A 17056-nucleotide genomic window follows, 5' to 3' on the forward strand; every position below is an offset into this window, starting at 1 on the left:
CACCCAGCAGGTGGCACCCAGCCACCTCTCCAGCACCCCAATCCTGCACGCAGCACCCAGCTCCCCAAATCCAGCACCCAGACTCTGCAACCCACCACCAGCATCCAGGTTTGACCTCCTCTCCTGCTCTTCCCAGGCTGGGCTCTCACTGCAGCCAGGTCCTTTGTGTCACCCAGTGCTGGTGAGGTGTCACCCGTGAGATGACACCGGGCACCTATGAGACAGTGCCACCCACAGGTCCCCCTCACCTTGCGTGGCACCAGGTAGCTGACGGGGACGATGGCGGTGTCAGTGAGCTGCAGGACACGGAGCACCTCGCAGGCCATGACATCCAGGGCCAGGCATGGCACAGCCGCCAGGCCCCGCGTGCTGCCCTCTGTCCGGCACTGGGTCACTGCGGGACAGGCAGGGTGGCCCTGGGGTGGGTGGCCAGGCAGCAGTGAGCCCCCCAGGGGAGATAAGGGTGGGAGGGGACCTGCTTACCCTGGGTGATTGCTGGCTGGGTGGGGGCCACCTCGAAGCAGTAGATGAGGTTTTCTCCCTGGAAGAGAGGTGGTGGGGACAGGGAATGAGCAGAGCTGTAGGAAGCACCAGCTGCACCCACATGTACCAAGCTGCACCTCACTACACCCCCTCTGCATCCTCCTGTCCCTCCAGTGCCTCCCTACACCCCCCAGCCACGGGACCTCACCTTCCCTGCCAGCACCAGCAGCCCCGTGTCGGCGTCGTACAGCGGGATGGTCACCCTGCAAGGGAAGGGGGGTGCTGAGCCCGGGGCTCCTGTGGGCACGGCACCCCCATGGATGTGGGGCTGGATCCTGTTCTCCCTCTGGTGCACACCCCAAACCCTGTCCTGGGGAAGCGTGGGGTGGGATAAGGCCATGCTGTGATGGGAGGGCAGCACGGTGCTGGGCTGGTCCCCAGGTGACAGCCCTCACTGTCCCAGCCTGTGCCGACAGCTTGGCAGCAGGATGTCACTGCCACCTGCTTCCAGTCCCCGTGGGGCATCCCGCTCCCTGCCCTGCTCCCTGTGCCCGGCCATGGCACCCGGCCTCGCCCGGGGAAGCCTCCGGCACCCGCGGGGTGGCCCCGGGGCCGGCCGGCCCGGCTTGGCCAGTTCGGGGCGGGCACGTGGCACTCCCGGCTCACCCGGGGAGCCGGCCAGCCCCGGGAGTGCCCTGCGGGCCGGCTGTGCCAGCTGGAGCGTGTCCCTGCTCCCTGTCCCGCACCCTGTCCCACACCGCAGCCAGGGTGCTCCATGGCCGGGGGGACCCTCGGTGGCGGGAGGGGAGCACAGGGAATACTCGGTGGCGGGAGGGGACAGTGGTGACAGGAGACAGAGGCACTCTGTGCCTTCCCTCGGCAGGGGTGGAGGAGGGAGCGCCGCGGGCAGAGACCAAAGGGACAATCTTTTACTTTCGGTTGACATTTCTGTGGCTGTGCCAAGGGGAGGGAGCTGCTCCATGCCATCCCATGCCACGAAGGCTATCTGCAGGTGGTATGGCATGGTCCTGCCCCAGGACTGTTGGCACAACACAGGCAAACTGCCAGGATGCCTGGGGCAGGCACCGGGGTCCCCTGCCCTGCTGTCACCACAGCCACCTGCACTGCCACCACTGCAGGGGTGCAGGTCTGGGACAAGGGCACCCTGATTGCCTGGTTGTCCTAGCCCAGCCCATGCCACCCTCACCATGCCGAACAGGGAGCGCTGCTCTGCTGTCACAGGGGCATGGGACAGCCCTGCAAGGGCCACCCACTTTCCCCTGTCCCCTGGCACACGGTGGCAGGAGCTCTGTGGATGCCAGGGGCATGGGGGGACTGAGACCCCAGGGCACTGGGGCTCATTGGTGCCAGAGTCCCTGGTTACCCTGGGCACATGGGATGTGGGGGTCCCTGGACATGCCAAGGACACCCAACACAGCCTTTTATGTTACCAGGGTTGCCAGGGGTCCCCTGGGTGCTGGGGATATGAGGGAGATACCTGTACCTGGATCTAGCCCTATACCTGTGTGTACACACAGCAGGGGTGCTGGGGTCCCAGGAATCACGGCCCCAGGGATGCTGAAGGTCTTGGGGTGCCCTGGAGAGTTTGGAAGGTCTGGGAGCTTCCAAAAGTATTGTGGGTCCTGGGGATCCTTGTGGGTCTGGGGACCCTGAGGTCACATGGAGTTCCCAAGGGGTCCCAGAGGTCCTTGTGACTCTGGAGGCTCCTGAAATCTCAATGTCCCTGTGACTCTGGGAGGTCCTGGGGTCACGGGGTCTGGAGGTCCCTGTGGAGGCCTCTGGGATCCTTGTGACTCCCAGGTCCCAGAGGTCCTGGAGGTGCTGGGGGCTGCTGTGACTCAGAGGTCCTGGGTACCCCAATGGTCCCTGTGACTCTGAGGTCCCAGATGTCCTGGGTATCCCAGGGGTCTCTGTGAATCAGAGATCCTGGATATCGTGGGGGTCCCTGTGCCTCCGGGGTCCCAGAGGTGCTGGATGTCCCGGGGGTCCCTGTGCCTCCGGGGTCCCAGAGGTCCTGGTGGTCCAGGGGGTCCCTGTGACTCAGAGGTCCTAAAAGTCCCGGGGACATTGTGCCTCCGGGGTCCCGGGGGTCCCTGCGCCTCCAGGGTCCCAGAGGTGCTGGATGTCCCGGGGGTCCCTGTGACTCCAGGGTCTCAGAGGTGCTGGATGTCCCGGGGGTTCCTGTGCCTCCGGGCTCCCAGAGGTGCTGGATGTCCCCGCGGCTCGGGGGGTCCCGGGGGTCCCGGCGGTGCCGCCCCCGTCGGGCCCCAGGTGAGCGGGGGCGGAGCCTCAGTGGAGGCTGTGCCTTGCCCCACCCCCTCCGTGCTCTCGGCCAATGGGCGCCCAGCGGGAGGGCAGGCCCCGCCCCCTTGATTTAAATGCCGCCCCCCGCGCCTGGCGCCGCCAGAGAGGGGAGCGCTCGCCCGGCCGCCGCTGCGCTGCCGCCATGGACTGACCGCCCGCCCCGCACGGCCCCGCACCGCCCGCCACGGTGAGTCCCTCGGCCGCCACACCGCGTGACCCTCCACACGGCCACCGGGGCTCTGTGGGGAGGCAGCCCCCGGGCGGGAGGGGGTTCTGCGAGGCATCCGCGGGCTCAGGGGGCGGTGGGGCCCGGGGGCCCTGGTGGGCCCGGGCCGGGCCGTGGGACACCCCGTGTGGCCTGGGCACTCAGAGTGACAGGGTGTCATTGGGGCTTCGGCTGGGGGTCGGCATGCCCTGCTCCCTTCGAGGCCTCAGCTGAGCCAGGGGCATCCCGCTGGCCCCTGCCTCTGCTGATGGTAGGGCCTCGGCTGGGCTGGGGCGGTGGCACTGCAGTGGGCTGGGACAGGGGATCACGGAGGGCTCTCGCTTCCCTGTCCCTGCCTGTGCCTGTTTTGCCGCGGGATGTGCTGGGGTCTGGCCCTGGGATCCTGGTCTGGTGCTGCATCCATCGCAGGAAAGGGGAGGGATGTATTTGGGGCTGACATGGAGCATGGCTCCATCCGGCATGGCCGAGTGGCAGTGGAGCACTCCAGACCCACACGGGACCGGCACGGTCTTGGGCCCATCCCATGCTTGCTCTGTCCTGGCAGATGTGACGGCTGGGCTCTCCTGCTGGGGTCAGGCAGAGGTGGGAGCTGCTGGCAGCGGTGTCCACCACCACCCTCCTCGGTGGAGGGCTTGGCTGGGGTGGGGTTTGGCTGCCCTCGTTCTGCTTGTCCTCAGGGGCTGCTGTCCTGGGTCACTGACCTGCTGTGGGTCCCCATGCTGTGCTGACAAGGGTTTCCCTCTGGCTGGCACAGAGGGATGGGTGCCAGCAGGGCCACTGGCCAGCCTGCCACTGGGAGGCAGGGATACCCTACTGCTTCTCCTGCCGCCAGCTCCCCACACACTTCATTGTCACCTGGCGTGAGTTCGGAGGGTGCTGGCGCCTGTCACCTTCCTTGACTGTCACCTCTTAGGGCCACCATGGGGTAAATGTCCCTTTCCACGCCTGGCTCCCTCCCAGCCTGGCAATGGCCACAGCAGTTAACACATGCCAGCAGAGATGCTCCAGTTCTGAGACTCTTCCCAGCCAAAACCCCTCAGTAATGTCCCCCCATACACCTACCCTTGCCAGCGTGCCCCACACCCACAGGTCTCATCCTGCTGGGCTGGGGCGGCCGGACTGCCCTGACCCAGCTGTGCCGCTGCCCACACGGCGCTGGGCAGTGCCGCCATCAGGGATGACACTAATTACTGTTTTCCCCCGCGCCACGCCGAGGCCGGCCGGGTGGCCCTGACGCAAGCGCTGCCTGCCCGGCTGGCTCTGCCGGCGGGACGCGGCACGAGGAAGCGCTCGGGGACAGCCGCGGCCGCCCCAGTCACTCCGGAGGAATCCGCCCGTGCCGCCCGGGCCACGCGTGGCACCATCGCCGGCCTCCTCCCACCCTCCGCCGGCGTTCCGGCTCCTCCCGAGGCGGTTTGGCTGCCGGCAAAGCGGCTCTGCTGGTTTTTCTCCTTGCCGGCACCTGAGATGGGGAGCGCGGCCGGGTCAAAGGGGCAGGAGCGGGATGGAGGGGCTGGCGAGTGCTCCGGGGAATGCAATAACCAGGCCTGCATTCCTGCGGGGCTGCTGCGGAAACTTTAATTAAATAGGGAGGGGAGCGGGAGGAGGTGGGAGCTGCGGCGGGCGGCGCAGGGTGGGTTGAAGGAGAGGAGGATTAAGGGCTTAATCCTGCACATCCCCCCGGCTGGCTCGGGGGAGGGGGCACGTGCTGACATCGGCTTGTTTTGAGGGGGGTAAGGCAGGGGAGCAGTGTCTGCATCCCGCCTGGCAGAGGCACTGTGTCACCTCCCTGTCACCGCACACTGCAGGGCCCCCGTCCTTCCTGCTCTGGTGCCACCCGCCAAGGTGGCAGCCCACGGGCCGGCAACAACGCTGGCTTTGTTTGTCTGCACTTGCCGGTGCGGGAAGGAACGTCCCGGCTGTGCCTGCTTCCCTGGGATCCCCAAGCAGAGGGGAAAGGCAGGGACTCTGCAGCTCCTCCAGCCTGTCCTGCACAGGTGTCACCCTGCAGCGCAAGGACATCGGCCTCGTCCTTAAAAACAGGAGGCGGGTGCAAAGCAGGGCATCCCTGCCCAGCGGGGCGGCTCAGCCCGGGGGGCTGCAGGCGGGGAAGGGGGGTGACACGGCACTCCCACCCCAGCAGGCTGGCAGGGAAAAGCTGAGTCGGGACTGGGGGAATCTGAGCCCAGATCCTCCCCGCAGCCGGAAAATATGAATAATTCGGCAAATATCTGCGGTGCAGGCGCGGGGGAGACCAGCCAAGGCAGCAGCAGGCCGCTGGCAGGGTGGCCCCAACACCTCCGGCAGAAACGGGGCCCCCTCTCCGCCCTTGGGGACCCTGCCAGGACCTGGGGAGGCTGTTCCCCTGCCCCCCGTTTCTGGGGCTGTCCTGGGCTGGGGGAACTCCTCTCTGCCTTGAAGCAGCATCGTGCCGGGAGGCGGGGCGCGGACGGGATGTTGGCGTGTGCCGGCGGAGCGGGCGATGCCGAGGGGCGGTGGCGGAGGCTGCGGGGCCGTGCCAGCCTGCCCGGCGCTCGTGGCCAGGCGCGGATGCGCGGCCGTGGCCGGGCTGGCCGAACCTGCCCGGAGCGGGGAGCCTGGCAGACGGGGAGGAAATGCCAGCGTAATTAAAGGGACGAGAGAGACTTGGAGTCAGCAGCTGGTTGCAGCACGGGACACGTCAGCGAAACCCGACCCTGGCATTGCAAAACCAGCCCCGGCCTCGCCAGCATCCCGCAGGCCTGGCCCCGCTCCGGCGCTGCCCACCCGGGCGGGCTGGCACGGCCGTGGCACCGCTGGCATGCCAGCACCCTGCACCCAGAGCTCTCCCACCAGCCAGCACGCTCTGGATGCTGGAGCCACCTCGAGCGGTGCCGGGTCTGCCCCCAGTCCCAAACAGCTCTTCGCAGGGTCTCCATGTTGTGTTTTTAACTCTGCTGGCAGCCTGACTGTGATGTGGGGTGCAGGGGCACCCGACACCGGTGCGGGGGCTGGGGGCTGGGCTTGCTTGGGAGGGGATGCGGTGATGGTGACCCCTGGGTGACAGTGACCTCTTGGATGTGGCACAGCTCCTCCCCAGTGTCAGGGGCTGACGGCACAGGTCATGTCAGGGCAGAGCCGGCCAGGCCAAGTGACTCAGGCGGTTGTGGTGACCCTGCCCAGCCGTGGGCTCACCCCACCCTGGGGGGGGCCGCTCGGGAAGAGGCGAGGACAGAGCTGGCCGCGGTGTTAACCCTGTCCAACCCCCCGGCAGGGGGACAAGAGGACACAGCACGGCTCCAGACCCTCCTGGCTCAGGATGTGTTGTCCCTGCGCTGCTGACGGGGCCGGGGCAGGCGGCACGTGCTGCTGTGTGACCTGCAGCCCCCCACACACAGCGGGGGCCCCTTGTGAGCCACGGGGGGGGGGCGTTTGCCTGGAGCTCCGACAGCTCTGGGAGGAGGTGGCAACAGATGAGGCTGGGGAAGGGTTCGCCTCTTACTTGCCTAGGGATCCCACTCTGCCACCTCCCCCTGACCCTGAGATGGAGTGGCAGGAGACTGTGAGTCTCTGGCCCAGCCTAGTATCATTAAAGGGGCTGAAAGATGGGGCTGAGGGAGGAGCCCTTTGGGATACAGACAGAGTTTGTGACACTGGCATCCATGGGGAGCTGGGGTTGGGGTGGTTACAGCCGTGGTCACCCCAGAGCCTGCTCCCTCCATCCCTGCTGACCCAGTCCTCAAGAGCCAGGGATACAGCCCACAGTGCTGAGTCCCTGGAGTTTAACAGTGAGGGGAACAGCAACATGACCTGTGGGGAGAGGGGCTTGGTGGGGCTGCATGAGCCCCTGGGCTCTGTGGGGACACAAATGGCTCCTCCAGCCCCACACTGCGTGGCCCAGGACACCTCTGGGTGCCCCTGTCCCCAAGAGGGGCTGCTGTTGCTGGCGATCCAAGCAGGAGCAGCCCCCGAGGGTGCAGCGGCTGTGAGGCGGCACAAGCAAAGGGTTAAGCTGAGCTCTATGCAGGCAAGGCCGGCCAGGCTCCCACCCCTTCCCGGTGCTCTGATTCTCTGCATCCCCTGTGTTTGATTTGCACCCTGCTGAGCAGCTGGGGAGGTTGGGGCCCTTGTGAGTGCTGGGAAAGGTCTTGGTGCTCCACCGAAGACAGCCCCAATACCAGTGGGATGTGTCTCATGGTAGAGCCTGGGGTGTGCAAAGGTACCACATCCCCAAATCCTGGGGGTCTGGGGAGGGGGAAGCATGGAGCTGGGGTGGGCAGCCCCTGTGCTGGTGGGCAGCCCTGGAGGCAGAGCAGGGTTCAGAGGTGCCCCAGAGCCCTGCCAGCCCTGGGTACCCCCCAGCAGGGCCCATCCCCTCACCCTGGCTCTGCTTTTCTCTCTGCAGAGCTGACACCATGAACCAGCTGATCCTTTGCACATTGCTCCTCTTGGCCTGTGGGGAGCTGGCCAGGGCATGTCCTGCAGGCTGCCAGTGCCATGACCCCAAGACCATCCTGTGTGCAGCCAGGCGGGGCCAGACGGTGCCCCAGGGGCTGCCCCCCAGCACCCTCTCCCTCTACGTCTTTGAGAACGGCATCACAACGCTCAGTGAGGACAGCTTTGCAGGGCTGCCTGCCCTCCAGCTCCTGGACCTCTCGCAAAACAAGATCACCAGCATCCAGAGGAACATCTTCCAGCCCCTGACGGAGCTCGTCAACTTGGATCTGTCCTCCAACCAGCTGCAGGAGATCACCAATGAGACCTTCCATGGACTGCGGCTGCTGGAACGGCTCTACCTGCAGAGGAACAGGATCCAGCACATCCACGCTGCTGCCTTTGACACTCTGGAGAATCTGCTGGAGCTAAAGCTGCAGAACAACCAGCTCAGGGCTGTGCCCCCCCTCGACCTGCCCAACCTCCTGCTGCTGGACATCAGCTGGAACAAGATCCCTGCCATTGCACCAGGGGCTTTCCATGCCGTCAGCATTGAGTCCCTGAAGATTGCAGGGCTGGGCCTGACAAGCTTAAACGAGGAGCTCTTCCAAGTCCAAAACAACCTCCACGAGCTGGACATCTCTGACAACCTGCTGGAGCGCGTCCCGGCGGTGCTGCGGCGCCTGGGCAGCCTCACCAGGCTCAGCCTGGCCGGCAATGCCCGCATCTCCCAGCTGCCAGCTGAGGACTTCCAGAGCCTCCACAACCTCCAGGAGCTAGACATCAGCAACCTCAACATCAACACCATCCCTCGGGATTTCTCCGGCTTCTTCCCCAGGCTGCGGGCCGTGACGGCTGCCGGCAACCCCTTCAACTGTATCTGCCAGATGAGCTGGCTGGTGCAGTGGGTGAACACCAGTGGCGTGGTCCTGCGGCGCCCCGAGGAGACGCGCTGCCATTTCCCCCCAAAAAACTCTGGCAAGCTCCTCCACCACCTGCAATACACTGACTTTGGCTGCCCCACCACCACCCCCACGCCCACCACGCCCCGCACCACCACGCTGCCACCGCCCACGCCGCTGCCCAGCACCCACCGCCCGCCGCCCCCCCCCAGCACCGCTGCACCCACGCCGGCGCCCAGAGAGCCCCAGAGCAGCTCCACCTTGGTGCCCTTCAGCGGCGCCCCGGCCCCCACCAGCCCCCCAGCGCCCATCTGTCCCCCCCGCACGTGTCTGAACGGCGGCACCTGCCACCTGGGTGCCCAGAACATCCTGGAGTGCCTGTGCCCCGCGGGCTTCGCTGGCGCGTACTGCGAGGTGGAGGCGAGGGGAACGACAGCAGCCCCGGGCACGCCGGCCCTGCCACCTGCACAGCGGGTCAGCATCGCCCAGGTGGGCAGCACCTCCCTCAAAGTGGACCTGCACAGCTACATCCAGTCCAAGGCACAGCTGAAGGGCATCCGCCTGAGCTACCGGAACCTGTCGGGGCCGGACAAGCGGGCGGTGATGCTGCGCTTGCCGGCCTCGCTCTCCGAGTACACGGTGCGGGCGCTGAAACCCAACTGCACCTACCGCGTCTGCATCGGGGCGCTGGGGGAGGCCCCCAAGGAGGAGCACTGCGCCGAGGCACACACCCTGCCCCTCAGCCTGCAGCAGCACTCCCCTGTCACCCAGAGCCAGGACCCCAACCTCGCCCTGATCCTGGTCCCTGCGCTGGCTGCCATGCTGCTGCTGCTGGTGGTGGTCACGGCTGCCATGTACTACTGCCGGCACCGCCGCGCCAAGGCACGCACCGGCGCTGGGGTGGACACCGGCCCCCTGGAGCTGGAAGGGGTGAAAGCCTGCCTGGAAAACGGGGATTTGAGCAGCCACGGCTGCAAGGTGCCAGAGGCAGCGATGCTTTCTGGCGGCTCTGAGTGCGAGGTGCCGCTCATGCAGTCGCACTACCCCAGCAACAACAACACCCCAGGGCTCAAACCCTCCTACTTCTGAACACACAGGGCTTCCAGAGCCTTGGACACAGGAGGGCTGAGCTCCAGAGGCAGCACCTGGCCATGTCCCTCTGGGATACGGATTACCAAGGAGCTGACTGAACTGAGGCAGAAACCCCCCCATCCCACAACATGCAATTTCCGAGAGGCTGCCATGCTTCGGGAGGAGACACGAATTTTACTGCTCTGTGCCTTGATTTCTGTGACTCTACCTAGAACGTGGGTAGTGGAAGAGAAGGGGGGGGGGTTAATTTGGGGGTTGGGGGGCTTTTTTTAGCTCCTGCTAAAGAGAAAGCTGCTGTGACTGGGCTGAGGGACGCCCACGTGCTGGTAACAAGGGTCCTTCAGTGGAGCACGGCCCGTGACTCGACTCCCTGGAAGCTGATGTGAGCAATACGGCCCGGCCGAGGTGCTGGGACCCTCGGGACCCCCCGGGCCAAAGGAAGTGCCGAGCAGGCAAACCGGGAATTGAAGCTTTAAGAACTCAGAGAGAATATTTATACATCGTTATTTCCCATTTCTTCTGGGAAAACTTTTTTTTAGTACAGGTTTGTGTACATCTCTTTTGTAAGGCAGATCAGAAGGGTGTCTTTTTGTAAAAAAAAAAAACAACCCCAAAATAATTAAAATAACAACAACGAAAAGTTCTGTGCGGCCCTGAGTACCTCGGCAGGCACTGCCTGTCACAAGCAGGGGTGTGGGCAGTGTGGCGTGTCCCCTGCAGAGGAGCGGGAAGGTCAGCCGTGTCCTCCCGTTGTTGTTGGCGAGCACCGGGATGAGTCAGGGCAAGGGAGGGGGGAGTTTTCCCGACTCTGGGCGTTTTTTACCCCTAGGGCGCTGCCCCCCACCTCGGGCGCTGAGGAGGTGTTCCCAAAACGGAGGCCACGGGGTTCAAATCAGCCCCTGCCCTGCGCATCATCCAGCCTTACTTCATCCCTCCCTGCCTGCCAGATGGCTGCGGGGCCAGCTGCGGGACAAACAGCCCAGCCCAACCTCCTGACGTCACCCGCGGCGGCACCGGGACCCCCAAATCGCCCGTGACAAGTGTCAGCCTGCGTGGCCCCCCAGGCCGGGGGCCGCCGCCAGAACCCCCGCTGCCCGGCCCCAGGAACAGCCGGTTTTGTGCGCGGGCCCCGGCGGGGTGGGCTGGGAGCCGACGCTCGGCAGGTTCCCGCTGCCAAGTGGTTTCTGCTCCAACCCTCTGGTTTTAATCGTTTTCCAATCCTTTATCTTTCGGGATGGAATTTTCCAGGTTGGGGCCCTGCCCGCCGAGGTATGTTTGATTTGGAGAGAATGAGCACAGCGCGGGGCTGCAGCCGAGGGTCACCGCCGTGCCGCTCCGGGCCGGCCGCTCCGCCGCGGGACACGGCCCTGACCCCCGGCCCCTCGGTGCCGCTCGCCCGGGGCAGGGAGCGGCTCTGGATGCAATTAGGGGCGCGGGGCGTCGGCGGGGCCGTCTGGCGCAGCCCCCCGGCTCCCAGGTGGGCTTCCGGCAGGGCTGGCTCCCATTAGGGCCGGCGCAGCGGCAGGAGGGGCCCCTCGCCGGCGCGGGCGGCTCGCTGCGATGGCCACGCTCGCCCGCTCAAAGGGCCCATTGTGGTCCTCTCCCCACAGATTTTTCAAATTAACATCCCAAATTCCTCCCAAAATTGCTGCTGTGTAAATATTTTCACTGCGAGCTTTGTATATTTTCCAGCCTCGCGAGGAGGAGAGAAGAAAAGTCCCTGGCGGAGCCGCGGCCTCGTGCCGGGTGCCCCCGGCCGGCCGCCGCCACAGCCCCCCGGGCCCGGGCCAGCCCCTGGTGTGTCCCCGGCGTCAGGAGCCCTCCAGCCCCTCCTGGCCCCTCACTTCTTCTCCCCTCCTTTGCCTCCATGATGTGCCCTTCCCCTAAAGAAGCCGATTTCCCCACTTGCAAATAGCAGAAGGTTTGCAGGGGACCCCCCCCACCATGCCAAGCGTGTGCTGGGGACCCCTCGGCACCTCAGCTGATCCCATTGCCCTGGAGGGGCTTCCAGCAGCACCAGCGTGAGGGAGCTCCAGTGGAGATGCCAGGAGGGCAGAAGCAAAGTTAAAGCTGATCTTTGGCAGGTGCAGCACCCTGGGACACCCTGAGCCAAAGGTTTTGGGGTGCCAGCTGCACAAGGGGGGCAGCAGGGCTCGGAGGTGATGGGGACACTGCAGCCAGGACAGGGCTTGGCCCACACCCACGTCTGCACCCGGACAGCCCTGCGGGAGAGCAGCAGTGCCCAAAGTGGGACTGTCCAGCCCCTGTGGCTTCCTGAATCGCAGCACAAAATTCCCCTGGCCACTGCCAGCCCCGTCGCCGCCAAGAGCCGCTCCAAGAGCGGCACATCGTGCGGCGCTGCTAATTCCTGCGAGCTGAATCAGCGCCGACAAGGATTGCAAAACCCCTGAAATGGACCCAAAAAAAATCTCTCCCTCTCTGTGCGATCCGGCGGGGCCGGTAAGCGACGGCCCCGGCCAGAGCCACCGGCAGGATGGGGGCTCGGCGGGGAGCCACAACGGGAGGAGCCGCCGGCTTCACCTGGGCAAATCCGGCCTGCACCCTGATGTGGCAAGGCTGGAGGGCTCTGGCCTCCCAAAAATCACGCCTGGTCCCAGGCATGGCCCCATGGAAACCAAAGACAGGTCCCCTGGGTCCCCCAGATCCCCAGGTCTGGAGCAGAGCCCCGAGGGGTCATGGCTCTGTGCCAGGGGTCTGCATACCCAATCTCTGGGGAGATTGGGGGGAGGACAGGTGTGTGCCCATCACACAGACCCCAGTGCTGCCAGGAAGAGCTTTGGAGCTCATCAGCTTCCCGCAGAGCTGGGGAGGCCAGGAGCACCGTGTGGCCACCGAGGCTGTGGCTCATCTGGGAGTGATTTGGGCGCTGCCATCCCGCCCCAGCGCTGGGCTATTTTTACCCAGTGGAATTACGGGACAGGCCACATGGGCTGGGTGGTTGCCCCGCCTTAACCCCTTCATGTGGCTGCCCATGGGGATTGTCCCACTGGGGTGACACCTGATGGGGTGGGGTGGCCTCTCCCCTTCCTTGTGTCTGAGTGTGGCAGCCAAGCTGGGACAGGAAAAACCCCTTTCCTCCTGATGGCAAGCACATGTCAACCCAGGCATCTCCGGGATCTGCAGGGGAATGGGGACAGCAATGGACCTGTCCTGCTCAGGGTTCTTCCTGCTATGGTGGTTTTTCCAGAGACCCCCAAAGCACCTACCATGACCCAAAATGGCTAGTAAGCTCCAGGAAAAAGCAGTGCAGAGGGTGCCAGGCAGGACAAGAGCAGGTCCCATTCCAGCTGGTATCTGGGGAGAGGTGGCAGGGTGACAGTGGGAACATGTGCCTCAGTGGGGTTGGGTGCCCCAGTGCTGGGAGATGCCAGGGCTGCAAGCCTGGCCCCAAGAGCTGGCTCAGCCACAGGCTTTGGCAGGGGCAGGGGTGGGTGTGAGGGACTGAGCCACCCTGGGCAGTGCCCCCAGGGAACCACCTGGGCCCCTCCACGTCCTGCTCCAGCACTGGGAGGAGCCAAACAGCCCCAAATCCCTCCACAAACATCCTGCTGTGCTAGCTCCCTGCTACAGACAGGTCCCGGCTCTGGTACCTCCCAGCTCTGTCAGACTGCACTGGGAAGAGTGGTGGGGATCCAGCTGTCCCCATCCCTCAGCCCCACCACCATCCTGCCCTGCAGGGACATGCCCACTGTTGGAACACACCACTGCTGACCCCCAACCTCATCCCTACTGATCCAGCCCTAGCCCTGAGCTGGCCGTGGCACCCCAGGCTCCCTGGGGACATTTTCAGGACATTGAAAGAAGCAGTGATGCAAGGAAGGCGCTGTTCTCCTGTCACCATGGTGGTGACAGCCCTGTCCCCGGGCAGTGCTGAGCTGGCCGCCGGGCGTGCGGCAGCGGGGTCTGGTCGGTGACCCCAACTTGGAGCCGGTAACCCAACCCCGCTGGTGCTGGTTACAATTTAGGGCAACAATAACCTATTGAGGCCCCTTCCTGGCTCCTGCCCTGCTGCTCCTTGATCTAATTAAAGGGGGCCAGGCGGGAACAAAACCCGAGCTGAAGGAACAGCAGGTACCCAGGGGTGGCACATTGAGGACCAGGATGCGGAGAGGGGCCATGGCCACCCACACCTCTCACCTCTTGTTCCCTCAGGGTCTGGGAATTGGTGGGGTCAGCTCTTAAGCATGGCCCTGACATGCTTTGAAAATGATATTTGTGTGGTCAGAAATATCTCACCTGCTCAGGATTTGGGAAAGAGAACCCCCAAAAGACACATGCTGATGTGGAGGTCCATGGGGCCGGTGCCTCTCACTGTCTGCCCTCTTTCCGGAATGCTGGATAGGGCACAACCAGTCTGAAGGGTTTGGGGCTGCTGTGGGCATTGGGGTGAGCACACTGGGGGTGTCCCCCACCTTGGGGCACGCCTTGGCCCTGCTTTGGGATGCCATGGGGACGCGTGGTGCCGGCTCGGCGGGCGCGGTAGGGATGCGGTGGGGATGCGGACTCCCCTTCCTGCCGGCCTGGCGTCAGTAATGAATGGTATGAGTTTCCTGCCCGCCCACTGATTGCTTCCTCAAAGAGCTTCAACGAGCTGCTGCTGCTGCTGCTGCTGCAGCTCCCCACGCCCCGCTCCCGGCCCGGCCGGCACCGCTGCGCTGCCCAGCACGTGTCCGTGCCCCGCACTGGGCACCCACGGCCACGCCAGAGATCCACAGCCAGCCGCGCTGCTGCTCGGCCATCCCCGGGGGCTGAGTCCCTGTCCCCCAGTTCCAAGTCTGCCCCAAGCACATCTGGTGATCTGGTGACCCCGAGACCATCCACCCCGTGCCCTCGCCGCGGCTCCGCGGCTCCGGAGTGTCGCGGCCGTGCTCGGGATGGCTCTGCCGGAGGGGGAACACGGCCCCCGCTCGGCACCTCCGCCGGGAGCCAGCCCAAATCCCCCTCCGCCATTTGTCATCTCCGCCAGATTTACAGGCGGGAGCGCTTGGGGCTGGAAGCGCGGTGGCCCCGGCGCGGCTGCCTAAAACAGCACCTCCCCAGCACGAAGCGGGGGGGGTCTCCGCTCGCCCCCGCCGCCCCCAGCCCCTCTCGGCTGGCCCCGCCACGCAGCCGCGGGCCGGAGGGCCCCGGCGTGACGCGCAGGCAGCGCCCGCCAGCCGCATTCCTGAGCCGATAAACCCGGCAGCCAAAATAACTGCAGCCTGTGCCGAGGGGGCCGAGCACAGCAGCGCCTGCATCCCATTTACCCGGCTGGCTCGGCCCGGCCCAGCGAGGATTCGGGGTAATTCCCACTGGATTCTCTGCAAAGAGCAATAACGGACCCCAAGGCGTCCCCTTGCAGCAGCCCCAGCCTCCCCTGAGAGTCTTCACTGGACACTGATGATGGCCTTTGCTCACTGAACTGGCAGAGCTGGTGAGCAGGAGAGCCGGGAGCTGCTCCCCTGGCAGCTGGCAGGAGGCTGAGGGATGCTCAGGCAGCTTCTCCACACCAACCTCACTCCACCGTGCCCATGGCAGGTCCTCTCCTCTCCCCTCCTGTCTGTCCTGGCCCCCCCAGCACATCCTGGGGCTGACACCGCTGTGGGGATGCTGGCAGGGCAGCCAAGGGGCTGTCACAGCACACTCAGCCCCTCACCAGAGGCTCTGTATTGGCTGCCGACCCCCAGCCTGCCCCAGCATCCCGGCCCGTCACGGAGCCAGCTCGGCACACAGACAGGGTCCCAGCAAGCCAGGGCTTTGCCTGCAGCCCTGGGAAGAGCTGGTGGCCTCCAGTGCATCCCAAGTACTGTGCCCCCAACCCCCATCACCCTGGAGGGATGAAGGCACAGCCTCCTCCTCCTCCTCCCATTTTCTTGCCCACACGGTGAGGCCAGGCCAGCTCGCTGGGCAGTGTGGGAGAGGCCAGGCCAGCTCTAGCGGGAGGGTTCCCAGCCTTGGCGGCGCTCTGCAGATGGACACGGCTCCATCGTGCCGTGACAGGGGGCGCTGACCCCTTGCACAGCCACGGCTCCTTCTCCACTTCCCGGGGGTGCCCGGTGAGCCGGGCCCGGCCACGGCTGGGCAGGCACCGCAGCACAAAGCACGGCAGGAGCGGGAGGCCAGGGCTGAGCTGCTCCAGCAGCGCCAAAGGGATTCGCTCGCCTGCAGCATCTTGTGGTCCTGCCCCAGTGCACAAGCCCACCCGGCCAGCAGCCACGTCAGACACTGTCCCCAGCAGCGCCACCACCCGCCACGGCACTAGAGAACACCTCTGTGCCCTCGCCAGCACTGCCTCCGCCTTTCATCTCCCCCAAATGGTGATGGGGATGCAACTGCGCGGTCCCCAGCTTTGTCCCCAGCCTTGTGGCCGAGTGCTGCTGGTTCCAAGAGCTCTCTGCCAGCTCCTGTTCCACCACCACACTCCTGATGGGTCCCTGACCGCGACATTTCCACTGCTTACCCTCCCAGCCCATGATGAGTCCCCATCCCTACCCAGGTGAGGTGTCCAGTGCCATGGTGAGCGTCGCCCCGCTGAGTCTCCGCGTGTCCCACAGCTTCACCTCCCGCTCCCGCATCTGCAGGGACACAGACACAGCATCAGTGGCACTGGGGCTGCCTGGATGGCTCCACGGTGCCACCACCTTCACCAGCCACCTTCTGCCATCCCAGCAAGGGCCAGGGCACCTGGCAAGGGGACCTCCTGCTCTCATGGGGGACAGGCCACCCAAAAAGCACTTGGGGTGCTTTGGCACAGCAGCCGCAGGGAGTAGGGCTGGAACATCCCAGAGGTGCCAGGGTCACCTTCCTGGCAGGGACTGTACCTGGCTGAACCCCACGGAGATGAGGCAATCGCTGGAGCCCATCCAGAGCAGCCGGGAGTCCTTGTTGTTGTCGTGTCCCGGGACACTCTGCAAGGCACAGGAGACAGGGCTGTCAGTACTGCTGCCAGCCATGCTGGACACGCTGAGGGGATGTTGTGCTTCACCAGCTGTGGTTGTGAACTGCCCCGGGGCTGAGCACGTGGAGCCGAGTGCTGGCTCTGCTGAGAGCTGCCCTGGGGACAGTGCAGTGGGGACAGCCTGCAAGCAGTGACAGCCCTGACTCCCCCCCATGCCAGCGTGGTTGCCTTGTGGAGCAGCTGGCCCAGCTCCCAGCAAGGAGTGGAGGGTGGGACCAGGTAACGTGAGTGTGACGATGGCTCCCGTGCCCCCAGGCTCTCCCCACACCAGGTCACCCGGGTTAGGGGGACAGAGTGCTGCGAGGAAGCTGCTCCATGCCACACACACAAGAGGAGGCTCTGCCATGGCGATGATGACATTGGGACTTACTTCCCTGGCTGCATCCCCAGGCTCTTTATCCGTGCTGAATCCTGGCTCCTGGAGCTGGGTGCCCCGTGTGTGCCCGGACGCTACTAAAACACGGCAAACTGAGCCTGGCCACGTTCACCAGACTGCTCTAATCCCCTGCACCCTGCTTCACCTCTCCCCTGGCTCCCCGTGGGGGTGGGACCCCCGGCCCACATCCTGTCCCCATCCTGGTCCTGCCGCGGACGGGAGGGAAGAGCTTCCACGGGGCTGTCAGCGGGTGTTTCCCGCTCCCATGTGGTCCCCAGATG

The 17056-nt window shown here is 65.4% G+C and overlaps 2 protein-coding genes across 2 annotated transcripts in view; one reads left to right on the forward strand and one right to left on the reverse strand.

Annotated features, from left to right (window-relative positions):
- LOC311159926 (coronin-7-like) overlaps positions 1–17056 on the reverse strand; it is a 34499-nt gene that overhangs the window by 3350 nt on the left and 14093 nt on the right. Inside the window, exons 8-12 of the mRNA XM_084216323.1 lie at positions 16263–16349; positions 15934–16016; positions 692–746; positions 484–541; positions 249–394 (exon numbers count right to left, since the gene is read on the reverse strand). Of these exons, the coding sequence (XP_084072449.1) occupies positions 249–394; positions 484–541; positions 692–746; positions 15934–16016; positions 16263–16349 (429 nt within the window). The remainder of the gene's footprint in view (positions 1–248; positions 395–483; positions 542–691; positions 747–15933; positions 16017–16262; positions 16350–17056) is intronic.
- Positions 2883–9546, forward strand: VASN (vasorin; the record flags this gene model as incomplete). Its single annotated transcript, XM_084216324.1, has 2 exons — positions 2883–2995; positions 7419–9546. The coding sequence occupies 2 exons, from the start codon at positions 2883–2885 to the stop codon at positions 9436–9438; spliced, it is 2133 nt and encodes a 710-aa protein (XP_084072450.1). The 3' UTR covers positions 9439–9546.

The sequence above is a fragment of the Fringilla coelebs genome, assembly GCF_963513975.1.
Source record: "Fringilla coelebs genome assembly, chromosome: 16".
Classification (NCBI taxonomy): domain Eukaryota; kingdom Metazoa; phylum Chordata; class Aves; order Passeriformes; family Fringillidae; genus Fringilla; species Fringilla coelebs.